This window comes from Theropithecus gelada, chromosome 11 (genome assembly GCF_003255815.1).
Source record: "Theropithecus gelada isolate Dixy chromosome 11, Tgel_1.0, whole genome shotgun sequence".
Classification (NCBI taxonomy): Eukaryota; Metazoa; Chordata; class Mammalia; order Primates; family Cercopithecidae; genus Theropithecus; species Theropithecus gelada.
The window spans coordinates 67,542,958-67,560,016 of NC_037679.1; the positions used below are offsets into that span (position 1 = coordinate 67,542,958).

Sequence of the window (17,059 nt, forward strand, 5' to 3'; positions counted from 1 at the left end):
CAGAGTCCTCCTGGTAGCTGCAGAATTTGAGAAGAGCTGCAGGAGGACTCATTTTCAGGACACTTGTGACAGTCTAATCATAGGGCACCACTTAAGGGGTGGCAGCGTAAACACAGTCTGTCGCCAGACTGTAACCAGATGCTCCTACTTGAGACCAAACAGCAAATGGGTTAGGCTCCAAGCCAGAAGAAAGCCGGGGGTCCCACCTTCTGTCCTCTCCATGGTGAGTAACACTTCACAGACGTGCTCTGGGTAGTCACTGGTGCACTGGACAGCCCGGTGCAGGGCCTTCCGGCAGTGCTGGGTGTCACCATGCGCTCTAAGGCAGAAAACAAAAAGTTGCTGCCACCAGGACACAAAGTGGAAGGCACTCAAAGGGAGAGGCCGTCTTCTCCCAGGTAGAAACTCACTCTTCAGTAACTCCAGCTTCTGAGAAGACCTTAGCTTTCAGATCTATCCACGATGCTTTCTCCTTCCACAGTCTCTACAGTCACCTACTAAGGATTTCCCTGAAGCACTCTCTCCCTCAGCCATGCAGGGGCTACTGGAAAGCGTACCTGAGAATGTGATCTGCAACCACCATTCTGCCTTTACAGCATTCACATTTGCGGCACATGGCGGGGGAGTCCAACAGCTCTCTGTAACCTGATACAGTCCCCAGGGAAATTTTACTATGGAGTCCTACTGAGGGGAGAGTCATGAATCCAGGGAAGTGTCAAATTTCATACCCAGAGTCAAATCTTTTTTTTTTTTTTTTTTTTGAGACAGAGTCTCGCTCTTGTCACCCAGGTGGGAGTGCAATGGCACGATCTTGGCTCACTCCAATCTCTGCCTCCCAGGTTTGGGCAATTCTCCTGCTTCAGCCTCCCAAGTAGCTGGGATTACAGGTGCCCACCACTACACCCAGCTAATTTTTGTATTTTTAATAGAGACAGGGTTTCACCAGGCTGGCCAGGCTGGTTGCCAACAGATCTTTTTTATACACTGCTAATCACAACAGCTACACAACAATTCTGTTAATCATAACTGTTATGAAGCAGTGTATTCATATATGTTTTTAAAACATTTTAAATATACACAATTATATATACATATTATGATACTCAGAAAAAAGTTCAGAGCACTGGTTCTCAAAGTAGGATCCATGTACCCCTGAGGCTCTCCCAGAGCCTCTCAGGGAGCCTGCAAAGTCAAAACTCCTTTTATAAATAATAATACCAAGACATTACTGGACTTTTTCACTGTGTTGACATCTTCAAGACAGTGCACAAGTAATGGTGGCCCTTAGCACAAATCAAGGCAGCAGAAATCTTTTTAATGCACTGTGTGATGAAATACTAAATACACTTAAAGCCCTTCTCATACTGAAGTACAACGGTTATTGCAAAAAAAAAAAAAAAAACGTATTACCGTTTGAGTTGCAAGCTGATCAAGTCACTTTTTTCAAGGACACCATTTTTACTTGAAAGAAAACTTGAGTGACAAACCACGGTCAGTTACTCAGACCTGGGTATTTGGCAGACATTTTTGAAAATTTACAAAGTGAGGCTGCCACTCTGGGGAAAACCACTGACAGTATTTGTTGTATGTGATAGAATTCAAGCTTTCAAGTGAAAATTAGAATTTTGGAAAACTTGTATCTGCCACCACAAGTCTGACAGCTTCCTACTTAAAATACTTTTCTACTAAGATCAGTACAGATATGAACAAATACGATTTTTTAATACTATAGAAGAAAATACGCCAACATTTGAAAGAGCTGCATGATTTAGTGAATTGGGATTTTTCCAAATAATGTCATAGAATTATGGCATCGTGTAAAAGATAAAATAAATGGGTATTACTGTAACAGAATCTGTCAATATGGTTTTAGATTCCACATGCAACACTGAAGTTTTGCTATAAAATGTATGAAAGAAGAATACCCACAATTATCTGAAAATGCTTCTAAAATACCTTTCTTTTCTAACCTCTTATCACACTCTTCAATGAAAACAACAGATCACAACAGACAGAATCGGTAACAGACATGAGAATTTAGCTGTCTTCTACTAGGCCAGGCTAAATATATCTGCAAAAATAGGAAACAATGCCACTTTTCTCATTGTATTATTTTGGAGTCTGAAAAACAGTCACTGTTCAAAAAAGTTATTAATGTTAAATAATTTGTTATATTTAAATGAATGAAAATGTTTTTTACATTTCTCAATTTATAAATTATAAATATCAATAGATATAACTCACATACATAAAAGTGTTTTGGGATCCTCCAATTTTAAGAGTGGAAAACGGATCCTGAGACCAAAAAAATTGTGAACTGCTGATCTAGAGGAATATTCAACAAGCTTTAACAGTGGTTTTCTCTGGGTTGGGATTATAAGAAACTGTCACTTTTAGCCAGATACGGTGGCTCACGCCTGTAATTCCTACACTTTGGGAGGCCAAGGTGGGAGAATCACTTGAGGTCAGCATGACCAACATCGTGAAACTGTCTCTTCTAAAAAAAAAAACAAAAACAAAAACAAAAATTAGCCAGGTGTGGTGGTGCACACCTGTAATCCCAGCTACTCAAGAGGCTGAGGCAGAAGAACAGCTTAAACCCAGGAGGCGAGGTTGCAGCTGAGACTGAGCCACTGCACTTCAGCCTGGGTGAGAGTGTGACTCCCCACCTGCCCCCAAAAAAGAAAAGAAACTGCCGCTTTCTATCACATATTTTTGTAAACATTCTGACTAATATGGGCACACAGTGTTTTTTAAATAGGGAAAAAACATTCAAAAAAACCCCCAGCAATGTAGCAATGTTATGCAATGAACAATGTTCAAGACAGACTGAAAAGTTGGTCACATTCTTTATGTTTTCCCCATGTTATAAATATTGTTAGGCATATCTTATTTCATTCAAACAGTTCTAAAGGCTTGTAACACATGTATGCTATAATTGCATTTTCATTACAAAAAAATTTAAACATAGAAAAGTCTCAAAGAATGGGTCATGGTTATGACTGGGTCAGTAATTTGAGGTTTTTTTCTCTTAGCTTTTTAGTATTTTCTACTTTTCTATAAAAGCAAATATAAAAAATAAATAGCTCCAAAAGATCAAATAAAATATCATGCCCAAAAATCGAAACAAAAACAAATTAAAAGAAATGCACAGCTATAAGAGTTCCAGGCACAAAATATGATAAAAATTAAAAATGTACCCACTACTGAAAGAGACAGAATGAAAGAAGGCAGCCCAGTTCCAAGGAGCTAGTCCAAGCTGGTAGGAGTCCGCCAGGAGTGAAGACGGGTGCACAGCTGACAAGCACTGCCTCCCTCCCCACCCCGCGATCAGTTACCTTTCCAGGTTGTAATACTCTAGCCACATGTTGGCGTACTTGGCGTTTCCTCTGGTCATGATGCTATCCCAGAGTTCCCGAGCTTTCTGCATGTTATTGCACAGTCGAGCCTAAAGTGTATCAGCAGGCTGTTAGGACACCTGAACCTTATGATGTCGACACCCATCATACAACATACTTCCAACAGACACACATAAAAAGCACCCCACAACTATTACTGTTACAGATGTCCCTGGGCATTCCCCAGGCCTCCCTCCAGTGGTAAACGGCCCAGCCCAAACACTTGAGCCTTTCTGCAGCCACAAGCTAATCTGCCTATGTTTCCTGAGAACTGAGAGAGACAGCACGCGGTACTTACGCGACAGTACTGGATAGTCATTTGTTTTTTATTTTTATCAAGCTTAACTACAAGTGTTTGAGAGACAATATTTTTTTTAAAAAAAGGCTGCTCTAGTATTAAATGTACACTCTGCTACTAATGCTTACAAACTGACTTGCGCAACCTGTAATTCTCAGTTTTCTCATCTTTAAAATGGTTAAGAGATAAGCATCCCATATAGAAACTACCTGACAAATGTTAGTTTCTTCTATCTGATGCTCCCTCAGAGGAGAAAACATGATTAGAATTATTACAATCCTACCTGCTGATCAAGGCAGGTTCCGTGTCTTACTGACCTTGGAGCCCCTGACCCAGTAATGACATTCAAATGATCATATCCTCTAATTACTTGCCAAATAATCTGTCTTCTACATTAGATAGAAGCCTTACTAGCACAGGAATTCTTATTTCCACAGCACCTAGTACAGTGCTGACAAACAGTACACGCTCACTGTGCTCTCACAAATGAAGCAAAGAGGCAGAGGCGGAAGTAAACGAGTGAATACCTAGCATTTAAACATTTACTGCACAACTTGTAGCTGGGAGCTAATATTTTCACCAACATTATTTACAAATATGTGTCAAGCTAGGTAAATAACATGAATCCTTGTAGAGCCTAGACCATTACTTAGGTAAATAACATAAATCCTTATAGAGCTTAGCCCATTATTTGGGATTCTGACTCAATTTTAATTAAGGTTTAATAGGATGCTATTCAACAATGGTGGGTGAAAGTGGTAGATTTGTCGAAAACATTTACCTCAATCCTAGCCCAGTTCTGCATAATCACGCAGCTTGGATCACCACTTTCATTGAAACCTTCAAACACAGAATTAGTAAAATTAGAAAGGAACTTGGAGACAAATAGCCTCTAGCTGGAAAGGTACATCAACCAGGAAATAGTACAGACCAGGAAATACAACTGGGCAAAACCACAGGCTGGGGCATACTTACGCTCTTCCACCTCCTGCTTCAGATACTCCAAGGCACGAGTAAAGGCGGCCCTCAACTCCTCCAGCTCTTTACTGGAGTCTAGTGGAAAGTACAAAAAAAGGCTTCAGGAAACCACATAGCCTGGCTTTGTTTGTTTTGTTTTTTATCCTATGCTGAAACTGCCCAGAGACCCATTATGTACCTGGCATCATACAAGGGACACAGAAATAAAGTTGCCAATTCCTGCCCTCATCACATAGTCAGGGAGAAAGAAATTAGAACACAGTAGAGTATGGACAGCATGGTGAAAAAGGTGAACACAGAGTGCTGTATGGGGGGAGTCTCCCCCAGCTGGGGTGACACAGGCAAACAGAAGAATGGCTAAAGGCTACCTGTATGAGGTGACAGCTGACATGAGTGTGCAAGTACAAGTTAGGGGTTTTCTGGCTGTTTTGGGGGGGACATGAAGGGGCAGAGGATCCCACAGAGGTACAAACATTTTTCTAAAACACAGCAGTCTTATTACAAGAAGTATTTAGGATAAATAAAAAGACCAGAAAAGAGAAATGAGAGCTAAGACTAAAGAGGCTGGCAGAGGCCAGTATAAACCATTATTCTCTTGCTTACAATCCACAGCATGACTTGTTAAAGATAGAAATCACTAAAATTTCTGGGGGAAAAAGTCACCAATGCCTAGTCTACATCATTTGCCCAATCACAATGTTATCTGGGGACCTGGGACATCTCGCCAAAAGTTGTGTTAAGAACATGTTCAGCTCTGAAGTGAAAAACATGCGCTTAAATACCTTGTTTGAAATCAACCCTTCTCCTCAGGTAATCAAGGTATGCCTGCCAAATCTCCACATAATCAGTGGCCTGGATGAAGCCAGCATTCAAAGCTTTCTCGAAGGTTACTGGAGTTGGAGAAAAAGTCAGGATTTGTTACCAATTCGAATGGAAGCTAATATAAAGTTACTACATTCTACTGACTATAAAACACTACATGACTTTAAAGACTAATAGATGCAACAGGATGAAATGAGCTAGACAGGAATGTTGAAGAGAGAAGGTGCTGCAGCACTCTACAGACTGTGTTCTAGAAAAAACTTCTTTCACAAGACGTCCTGCAAGAAGAGTTCCAGGTCAAGGAAGTTTGGAGAAAAGACTACAACTTCTTAGAAAATGCAATGAACATTAGCATGTTAAAAAGCTCAAAGAAGCCACAAATATAACCAGTTCATCTCTCAGAGCCCTTTTTGTCACTACACTCCATATCCCAAAGAAAACCCCAGGCAACATTGATGTAATGACTTTGTCACCGCTCTCTGTTTCTCACTTGGGACAAATAGCTTAGAAGTTCTCCCACAAAAACATCCGCACCAGAAATTACTTGATGATCAACTCCATGTCTCTCCATGGCCAAGAGGTACCGACTCCATAAGGCAACTGTCCAGGGGCAGTTTCTAACAGCGCGGTTATGTACAGATAAAACCAAATCCTTTACTTTCAGTTGTCGATCCTATGATAAAGAATTCCAGAATCAGGAAATTAAACTTTATTAAGAATTCACCATCAACAAGACATTGCCAGCACAACCAAGTGATGAAAGAAATATCCTTATAAACGTCTCTTGTGACCCGGTTTCCTCAAAAAAAAAAAAAATCACTAGGGGGAGTGGAGGAAAAGGACAGAAGCAACTTATAGGTTAAAACAGCCTTAAGAGACGTCAGCCAACCCTACTGGATAGACCTCATTTGGATCCTTTTATACATATACACTGAAATATTTTATATACACATATTGAAATATTTACCAATGAAATATCATTTCTGGATTTGCTTCAAAGTAACACATAAGGGGCAAGTAGGTGAGACTACAGATCAAAGTAAACTAAAGCTATAATTGTTAATAATTGTTGAAGCTGGGTGAGGGGTACAGGAAGTTTCATTTTACTTATCTGTCTACTTTTATATGTTTACATTTTTTCCATAATAAAAAGTTAAAAGAAAAATATCAATTTAAGTCCTCAACACAGACTATATGCTAATTTTACTTACAGTTAGTGACCATTTTAAAATAACTTGAAACACTAAAACTTCCTAAACGAGTTGGCAAAGAGGAGAAAAAGTGGATGGAGGAAAAGCAAGAGCAGGGCCATATGCAACAAACTCCTGGCACTCTAAGTAGATTATAAATTGGCAAAAATAAAATGAAATTAGAACAGTGATCTTACTAGGTACTGACTGTAACGGATCCATAAGTCTGGGACAAGGCAGTTCTCAACCAGGGCGCGCTCAAAGATCAACTGAATGCGAGCAGGATCGCCAATTTTCATCTCAAAATCGATATATGCTTGATATTCTGACAGCCTTGGTGCCTCTGCCTGCAACTGGAGTACAGGAAAATTGTATTAAAGTTGAATTGAGTTACTGGCAGGAAGCACAACACATCTGCAAATAAAATAAATTTTGGCAAAACTGGCTACAGTAACTACGAATCGCCAAATCCTCACTCTCAGAACCACTCCACTATGGCCTCCACAACTTCTTGAGCAGAACAAGAGTCTTCTCATCTGGTCCAAAGTGCCAGTTCATGGCAGTCATAACAAAGGCTCCATAAACCCTTTTCTAAATCCATTCCTAGACCACAGGGAATTTAAGTGGACCATCAATCGTGAACTGAGTGAAAGAGCAACGCAACACCTTTGCCAGTGACCACTGTTAACCACCCTTCCAAACCAGAAGTCATGTTCTTGGGCTACTGAGTCGAGTTAACACAACCAAACTGGAAAATTGTGGTGCCTGATGCTATTTCAAGTTTCTTATTCCAAATATCAGTTCCTGGAAGAATGTAGGTAAATGCAGAAGATGGAGGCAGCTGTGCTGAATGTTTAATGATCCAAAGACATACGATCAAATTCTTTTTAGAAAAAAATCTTATTCGACATGTTTTCTCTTCAGGCATATTTTGCTGATGGCCAGGACATAATTGAATGATTGGAGTTTTGAGAAGAACAGGTACATGCAAATCATTTACACATGAAAAGGAAAGGAAGTAGTAGTGCAGAAGAGTAAGAACACACACAGGCTCCGTACTCAGAAAGGGGATGTTTCACAGCCTCCATTTCTAGTAACGAGAAAGAATTAGTTACCCAGACACACTGTACCATTCAAAACAACTAAAACTACTAAATTAAATATAATATCTTCTTAAAATTCATCAACAAACTGGCAAAGAAACAAGAAATTCTAAGGACTAAGGACAAAATCTAAATGAGGGTGGCAAGCTAAGTAAATGTTAACCTTTTGCTGGCTTGACATACATTAAGAATTTGATCTTCACAATTCTATTGTTGGCAAAGAAAGATAGAAAAAACAGTCAAAAAGCCCAAAAAACCTCAAGTCAGTCCACACATGGACCTACTGCAATGAAACTAGAGGACAGTAAACCAAATCAATGAGATCTTAAAAGCAGTCAGAGAAAAAACAGTGACTACCTCTGAAGAAGCAAGATTTATACAAACCGCTGACTTCTGAACAGCAACAACAGACATCAGAAGACAGAAAGATACAATCAATTGCTGAGAACACACTGTCCGTCCAGAACTCTTTTGTTGTTGTTGTTGGTCTAGAATTCTATAGCCTAAGAAAATAATTTTCAAGAAGGGAAGTAAAGACCTTTTTGAACAGAGAAAATCTGTTACCAGCAAATCGCCCTCGCAGGGGACTCTAAAGGTCACGTGTTGAAGACACTGGACAAATTTATAATATTATTATAAAGCTTTACAGAAAGACAAGATGTAAGTAGCAGAAACCTATACTATGTTCATAGATTGGAACATGTAAATTCTTCCCCAATTCCCCAAACTGATCTCCAGGTTCAATGCAATTCCAATTAAAAAAAAAAAAAAAAAGATTTTAAAAATATAACTACAAAAGCTGATTCTAAATCTGATGGAAGCATTGAAGGCTAAAAAAAAAAACCCAAGATACTCTTGAAGAGGAACAAGGTGGATGGGACTCACCCTATCCAAGAGCAAAACATTATAACTCTCATTATTACAACAGTGTAACGTAAGCCAGTGGGACAGAACAGAAAATCCAGGAGAAAAACCCACACATACATGGACAGCTAATCTATGACAGATGTGGCACTGCACATCAGTGAGGGGAGGAAGGAATAATCAAACTCAGTACTAGAATAACTGGTTCTCCATATGGAAAAATGAAACCAGACCCAGTCTCATACCACTTAAAAATCAATTCCAGGTGGATGAGGCCCTAAATATGAAACAGAAAACTATAAAATTGTTATAAGAAATTAGAGTTAACTAGGGAATATTTTTCAAATAAGCACAACAAAAGCACAACCAAAAGGTAAAGAATTTTAATCTAATTGGATTTATGACTAAGAACTGTTCATCAAAAAACACCATTAAAAAAAAAAAAAAATGAAAAGGCCGTCACGGTGGCTCCCGCCTATAATCCCAGCACTTTGGGAGGCCGAGGCAGGTGGATCACCTGAGGTCAGGAGTATGAGACCAGCCTGGCCAACATGGCGAAACCCCATCTCTACTAAAAACACAAAAATTAGCTGGGCGTGGTGATGAGGGCCTATAATCCCAGCTACTAAGGAGGCTGAGGCAGGAGAATCGCTTGAAACGGGGCGGGGCAGTTGCAGTGAGCCGAGATCACGCCACTTCACTCCAGCCTGGGTGAAAAAGCGAAAACTCCCTCGGGGGGGGGGGGGGGGGGGGTGAAAAGACAAACAACAAACTGGGGAGAAAATCTGCAACACATACAGCCTAAAATAAGACTTAAGACTCAGCACTCCCACAAATCAATTAGAAAAAAGATACATCAAAAGGGAAATGGGTCAAAGACTTTTTTTTTTTTTTTTTGAGACAGAGGCTCGCACTGTTGCTCAGGCTAGAGTGCAGTGGTGTGATCTCGGCTCACAGCAACATCCACCTCCCAGCTTCAAGCGATTCCCCTGCCTCAGCCTCCCAAATAGCTGGGATTACAGGCACCAGCCACCATGCCCAGCTAATTTTTTGTATTTTTAGTAGAGACGGGGTTTCACTATGTTGGCCAGGCTGGTCTCAAACTCCTGACCTCATGATTCACCTGCCTCGGGCTCCCAAAGTCCTAGGATTACAGGCGTGAGCCACTGCGCCCGGCCCAAACACATTTTTTTAAAGAAACAGGGTTTTGCTTTGTCACTCAGGCAAGAATGCAGTGGCATGATTACAGCTCACTGCAGCCTTGACCTCCTGGGCTTCACCTCTGGAGTAGCTGGGACTACAGACATACAGACACGTGCCACCAAGCCCAACTAATTTTTTTTTTTCTTCTGCAGAGACAGGGTCATGCTACGTTGCCCAGGCTGATCTCAAATTCCTGGGCTCCAGCAATCCTCCCGCCTTTGCCTCCCAAAGTGCTGGGATTATAGGCATAAGGCACTGTGCCCAGCCTGAAGACTTTAACACGCACAAAAACTTGAATGGCCAATCCACGTGAAAAGATGCTCAACTTCATTAGTAACCAGGGAAATACAAATTAAAACTACAATTTCAAATTCATCAAATTAAGTAGAATTTAAGTATGTCCAATATCCAAGACTGGCACAAGCAACAAGAACTCTCAGATAATGTTCACAGCAGTGCAAACTGATAACCTGGAAAACACTTTAACAACACACTATGATCCAGCAAAGTCATTCCTAAGTATTCTAGAGAAACTCTTTTTCAGATGTACAAGGAGACACACACAAGAATATTCAGAGTGGCACTGCTCCTCCTCCTAGCAAAAAACTGGAAATGACCCAACTATCCAGCAACATAGATAAATACATTGCAGTACACAGACAACTTTACAGCAGTGAAAACAAATGCACTGGAACTATACTTAGCAACATGAGTAAAACCCAAAAGCATGTTCAATGAAAATAAAATATACAGCATGATTCCAATATATAAAAGTTCAAAAGCAAGCAAAATTAAATATATTAATTAAGGATACTTTCATAGCTTGTAAAACTATAAAGAAAAGCAAGGGAATGATTATCACAAAAGTCAGGAAAGTGATTACCTCTCGGGAGAGGGAGGAGGAGGCAATCGGAGAGGGGCACATAGGAGACTTCTAAGGTACTGGCAATGTTCTATTTCTTAACCTGGGTGGTAGGTACATGGATGTTCACTTTATTATTAGTATGTAAACTGCATGTATACATTTATACACTCTATATATTTCACAATAAAACATTGTAAAGATACTGTTTAACTTGCAACTATCCATCAGGGAAAGGTTTGCAGAGAGACGTTTACTAAAGCCAACACTTACCAGTGCTTCTTCATAGGGTTTATATTTCTCCAGCTGCTGTAGTGCTTTGTTATAGTTCTGAATTACCGACTCTGGTACTGGGTCTTCTGACCATTCTTCATACTCTGCAAATGTGGCCTCCATATCTATTGAAAGATGGATTCAGCCCCGTGGGTGTTGCCATTGGGCTTTATCAACCCAAACACAGATTAAGCCATGAGACTCAGGTGCCACTAGCCCCTCCCACATCTGTGGCCATGGCAGCTCTTACTGATCAAATTTTGATTTCTGCTGAGCCCAAACCTGTCTGTAGAATCTGTCTCAAAACAATGTCCCAGGCAACCCTCCCAGCTAATTAATCAGTCAATGACACTAGTAGCAACAATTTAACAACACTTACCCAGTGTTGCCTATGTTCTAACACTTCACATCCATTAACTCATTCAGTCAGCTCCACTCTACAAAGTAGTCTATTGTGATCCTCATTTTGCAGTTGAGGAAACTGAAGCAGAGGGTTCAGCTGCTTGTCTACAGTTAATGGTAGAGCAAGGCTGTGAACCCAGGCAGTCTGGCTCAAGTTCACACTCTAATCACTATGCTAGGCTGTTTCACGCTGGTAGGTGAAGTGAAATCTGCAAGCCAGCTCAGCTCTAGCCTTTGCTGCATGACACTCAATCATTTGATTAGACAACTACTTTATAACGTGTTAAATCCAATAAACCATGAAGAAAAATAACACCTGGGCTCCAGTAAAGTTGCCCAGAGGTTCTGAGTATGTACAACACATGCCCGTGTCTAGGGAACAAACACAACAGCCATGCCAAACTCTTCCCATACTCAGAAAAATCCTCCCAGCACACACACACTCACAGCTCCAAAGACTCAAAAGGCTTAGATTGCCAAAATGTATTTACCAAATAAGGAAACTCTTTATCAACCCCCAAGAAACTCACTTATGAGTACTTCCAATCAACTGCACTTCTGAACCAAATCCCTCCCACAGAGGAATGATCTAAACCTACGCAAAATTCCTGCTGTTACGGAAGAGGTTACTTATGAAGAGAAAATGATTATAATGGAACTCTTGTTCAATGATGTTTCCCCCAAAAATACCAGTGTCATTCACTATTCCTTTCAGAGACCCTATCTCTGCCTTTCCAGCTAGGTCTCAAAGGAGAAAAGAGCTCTCACCTAGGAGTCAGGGAGTCTGGCTTCCAGTCCTGCTTCTGACCCTCACAACCCTCTTAAGCACTAACATTCAAGATGTTTTTACCTAGGACCTCATCCCGAGAGACAATATCCAAGGACAGTAAGAACACAAGCTTTACCTGCCCCACAGGATGGTGGGAAAGGTCTAACTACATGTCGTTCCCCCAAAGTATTTTAAAAACCATAGAGGGCTGGCTATTGACATGTCAGTTTCTCTTACCATAGAGTGGGATCGCCAACTGTCGCCGGAAAAGACTGTGGACTTTCTCAAGCTGTGAATCAAAGGTTTGTTCCCGGTCAAAAGGGGAAAGGAAGCCAGCTACGGGCTAAAGAAGCAAATTAGTAGTAAATAACAAACTGTGGTTCTTTCTTTGTTTTTTCTTTTGAGAAGGGTTCTCACTGTCACCCTGGCTGGAGTGCGGTGGTGTGATCACAGCTCACTACAGCCTCATGCTCCAGGCTCATGCAATCCTCCCACCTCAGAGTCCTGAGTAGCTAGGATCATAGGCATATGCCATCACGCCCAGCTAATGTTTTATGTTTTGTAGAGATGAGGTCTCACTATATTGCCCAGGCTGGTCTTGCACTCCTGAACTCAAGAGATCATCTGGCCTCAGCCTCCCAAACTGCTGGGATTACAAGCATGAGCCACCGTACTTGGCCAACTCTGGTTCTTTCTACTTCAAAAAATATCTCAACAAATTTTCAGTTCAAGCTAAAAAAATGTATACGACCTCTTCCATACATATTGAACCAAATGCTAGAAGGGGTATAAAAACAGGTTATCTATCACCCAACCACTAAGGGATCGGCAAAGACCATTTTGTTAACTATATGAACTGTAAGATTCATCCTGGACATGTGTTTCAAAATAATCCTTCCAAGGAGACTTACAAAGACAGCCCCAGCCTGTTCAGAGACAACCACAGGTACTCACCCGAGCAGCTTCCACGATCGCACTTTCAAACTCTCGGTAAGCCTCCCAAAGGGCGAGTCCTTTGGTCATATGCAAACCAACAGACGAGAGAGCCCTTTCAAACACGGAGCGAACTTTCTCAAGGCCACCTTTCTGACCAATCCCACCAACTGAGTACTGGCCATACTCTAGCCAAATGTTAGGACCTAAAAATAAGAAGTGTTCAATTAGTTTGGGATATAAAATACCCAAATATCAAAACTGATGCAAAACAAAAGAAATGTGCCTACCAAAAAAGTTCTCAGACAGCAGCACTAAATGACAGTGAAGGCCTAACAGCAGAGATGACCATAAAGGACCAAAAAACATTACAGTCTGGGGAAGACCATAGATCCTCAGAAAAAGATAACTGGTGCTATTAACAATGGCTGTGAGAGAGAAAGAAGTGGGTAACAGGATCATCAGAAATCATGGGAACACCATGCACTGCTAAAATTATCAGTGGTTCTAAAAGAAGACTCATGGGCCACAGAGCAGAGGTACAGATATAGTTTTTAAAAATACATTTGGCCAGGTGCAGTGGCTCACGCCTATAATCCCAGCATTTTGGGAGACTGAGGTGGGAAGATCACAAGGTCAGGAGTTCGAGACCAGCCTGGCCAATATGGTGAAACCCCGTCTCTACTGAAAATACAAAAATTAGCCGGGCGTTGTGGCAGGCACCTGTAGTCCCAGCTACTTGGGAGGCTGAGGCAGGAAAATCGCTTGAACTCAGGTGAGGGGGAGGTTGCAGCGAGCTGAGATCACACCACTGCCCTCCAGCCTGAGAGCGAGACTCTCAAAAAAGAAAAAACACACACACACACACACACACACACACTATACTTGTATATTCATAAAACACCTCTTATTTTCATTATACAGATTATAAACCAAAAAACTGTGAATTCTTTTTGGCTTGCAAAGATACACAAAAAATTCTCTATCTCAGAACAGTCTATATGGTAAGCAGCAATGCTTCTCACAAGAGGGACTGCTCCCAGTGGGAAATCAACAAGGAAGAGGATATGAAATCTGAAAGGGGAAATTGTTTGTTTGATTTTTGAGACAGAGTCTCATTCTGTCACCCAGGCTAGAGTGCAGAGGCATGATCTTGGCTCACTGCACCCTCCGCCTCCTGGGTTCAAGCGATTCTCCTGCCTCAGCCTCCCGAATAGCTGGGACAACAGGTGTGTGCCACCAAGCCTGGCTAGTTTTTTGTATTTTTAGTAGAGATGGGGTTTCACTGCGTTAGCCAGGATGGTCTCAAACTCCTGAACTTGAGATCCACCTGCCTCAGCCTCCCGAAGTTCTGGGATTACAGGCGTGAGCCACCACCCCCAGTCTGAAAGGGGAAATTTTTAGAATGCCTTTTTTTTTTTTTTTCTGAGACAGAGTCTCACTTTGTCACCCAGGCTGGAGTACAGTGGCACAATCTTGGTCCACTGCAACCTCTGCCTCCTAGGTTCAAGCAATTTTCATGCCTCAGCCACCTGAGTAGCTGGGATTACAGGCCAACATGCCACCACACCCAGCTAATTGTATTTTTAGTGGAGATGGGGTTTCCCCATGCTGGGCAGGCTGATTTCAAACTCCTGGGCTCAAGTTAGCTGCCTGCCTTGATCTCCCAAATTGCTGGGATTACAGGCATAAGCTACCAAGCCTGACTTTAAAATGCTTTCTTCTGAGACAGAATCTCACTCTGTTGCCCAGGCTGGAGTGTAGTAGCACAACCTCAGCTCACTGCAACCTCCACCTCCTCAGTTCAAGCAATTCTCCTGCCTCAGCCTTCTGAGTAGCTGAGATTACAAGCACGTGCCACCATGCCTGGCTAATTCTTGTATTTTTAGCAGAGACGGGGTTTTGCCATGTTGGCTAGGCTGGTCTTGAGCTCCCCATGTCAAGTGACCACCAGCCTCGGTCTCCCAAAGTTCTGGGATTACAGGTGTGAGCCACCACGCCCAGCCTTAAAACGCTTTTTAATAGCATTTTGTCCACAGCATTGTCTGATGTGGTCCCCAGTTCACATACAGAAAATATTTAAGACACTTATACTATATACAGGGGACAGTAAAGAGACTTAAAGGGAGGTGAGTCTTCTATACTCCACTTGCACTGGTAAGATGTCAATACCAGCAGGCAAGGGAGGTCTCTGTGGGGACAGAACGATTCTGTATCTGGACTGCAGCAGTGGTTAGATGAATCTACACATGTAATAAAATGTCTTTTTTTCCCATTGTTCCAAGGTCAATTTCCTGGTTTTGATTTTGTACTACAGAAACAAGATATTGGAGGAAACTGGGTAAAGTGAGTACACAAGACTTCTCTGTACTACTTCTGCAACTTCCTATGACTCTATAATTACTTCAAAATAAAAAGGTTTTCTTTTAATGTTTTCATCTTTTTTTTTTTTTAAGCATCTTGTCCAAAACCTCTAAAACCCTATTCAATGTATAAAAGATCACCAGGAAAGGCCATGTAAGCTCTGTCAGTACATCCTGAGTGTGAGTGTACTCATTCCCTTACTGCAAGCGCTTCTTCCACTTTTATTTTAAAACTACACTTCCTCAATTAAAGAACAAAGACAATGATAAGACGACTGAACTTAAATCTTGCTAATTGTTAGACTAAAGTTCCCTTTTCTGGGTAGCAGCATCTCATAATACAGTCCTCAACAGCAGACTGATCTACATGACATTTTCAGATACCCTAAAAAAGTCCACGGGAACTTACAAATGTAATCCTTCACAGCTTTCTCAAAGAGGTCATACACATGCTCTCTGTCCAGGCCGTCCTGGGCCATGCTGATCTCGTCGTGCAGCCACTCCAGCCAGAGCTCTACGAGACAAGAGTACTTCCCGCATTAATACCAAAGGGGAGGCTGAGAGCAGGGACTTTACCAAGAAACATCAGCACGCAAATGTTTCATCCATCTTACACAACCTGGCATTGTTCCAGAAATTCACTTCTTAAAACCTGAACTAAGCACATAGGAGGTTTTATGCTTCCAAATAAGATCAAATCACTAAAATCATAACATCCTCCACTTGTTAGGCATTTCATATTTGGCAAAGCACTTTTCTCATTCAGTCTTTATCATAATCCTGTAAGGTTGGTGATAGTAACACTAAAAATAATGACATCTATTTAAGGATTACGACATGCCAGGCATGTGTTAAGTGTTATAGGTAGAATAGCTCATCCTATTCTGTCATACATTACAAGGCAGAAACTACTGTTGCCATCATTTAACTGCTAGAAAAACTGAGTCTCAGAATGTTTACATAATCTGCTTAAGGTCACACAGATAGTAAACGATGTAGCCAGGAATGAATCTAGGTCATCTGACTCTAGCATCTACACTCAGCAGTTATGCTTTGCAGAAGGGAAAAGGGGCAGAGTGGGATCTAGGACCAAAGTGTCCTAAGCACTGCCCAAAAGATCACTTATGAATATTCATGAAGACTAAACTAAAGAGTTGTTCAGTGCAATTATGTTTCTAATACGCAAATAAGTAGAAATAACCTAAATGCCCAACTATTCTGGAACAATTAATGTATGAAACATTTACATAAAAAGCTATCTGTAAAAGTTTAAATATATTTACAATTTTCTGGTTTCAAGAGAATGGATTAAATACATAAATACTGAAATGGGAAATAGAAATGGGATTCAAGTTTAATTACATTACAAATGTTTACCATAACGTTATAATTAAAAAATCAGAATTCAAAATCCGTGTTATATGATCATAACTACATTTTGCAAAAAACTACAAGATAATAAACTAAAAATAGCTAACTCTGATGGGTTTTCTTCTTTCTACTACACTGTATGTTCCAGGTTTTCTACAAGGAGCATGTCCCACTTTCAACATTGAAACAAATATACAAGCCTTGTTTCTGTTTCTAAAAGCAGCCTGACT

At 41.0% G+C, this 17,059-nt stretch overlaps 1 protein-coding gene across 3 annotated transcripts in view; it reads right to left on the minus strand.

Annotated features, from left to right (window-relative positions):
* Positions 1–17,059, minus strand: part of SART3 (squamous cell carcinoma antigen recognized by T cells 3) — a 35,358-nt gene that overhangs the window by 9,565 nt on the left and 8,734 nt on the right. The window contains exons 3-13 of one of the 3 annotated variants that reach the window (XM_025403833.1): positions 15,868–15,972; positions 13,117–13,301; positions 12,400–12,505; positions 10,992–11,116; positions 6,884–7,039; positions 6,031–6,169; positions 5,457–5,564; positions 4,672–4,749; positions 4,478–4,536; positions 3,339–3,448; positions 207–319 (exon numbers count right to left, since the gene is read on the minus strand). In XM_025403833.1, coding sequence (XP_025259618.1) covers positions 207–319; positions 3,339–3,448; positions 4,478–4,536; positions 4,672–4,749; positions 5,457–5,564; positions 6,031–6,169; positions 6,884–7,039; positions 10,992–11,116; positions 12,400–12,505; positions 13,117–13,301; positions 15,868–15,972 — 1,284 coding nt within the window. The remainder of the gene's footprint in view (positions 1–206; positions 320–3,338; positions 3,449–4,477; positions 4,537–4,671; positions 4,750–5,456; positions 5,565–6,030; positions 6,170–6,883; positions 7,040–10,991; positions 11,117–12,399; positions 12,506–13,116; positions 13,302–15,867; positions 15,973–17,059) is intronic. The other 2 variants (XM_025403834.1, XM_025403835.1) reach the window with 2 other exon arrangements.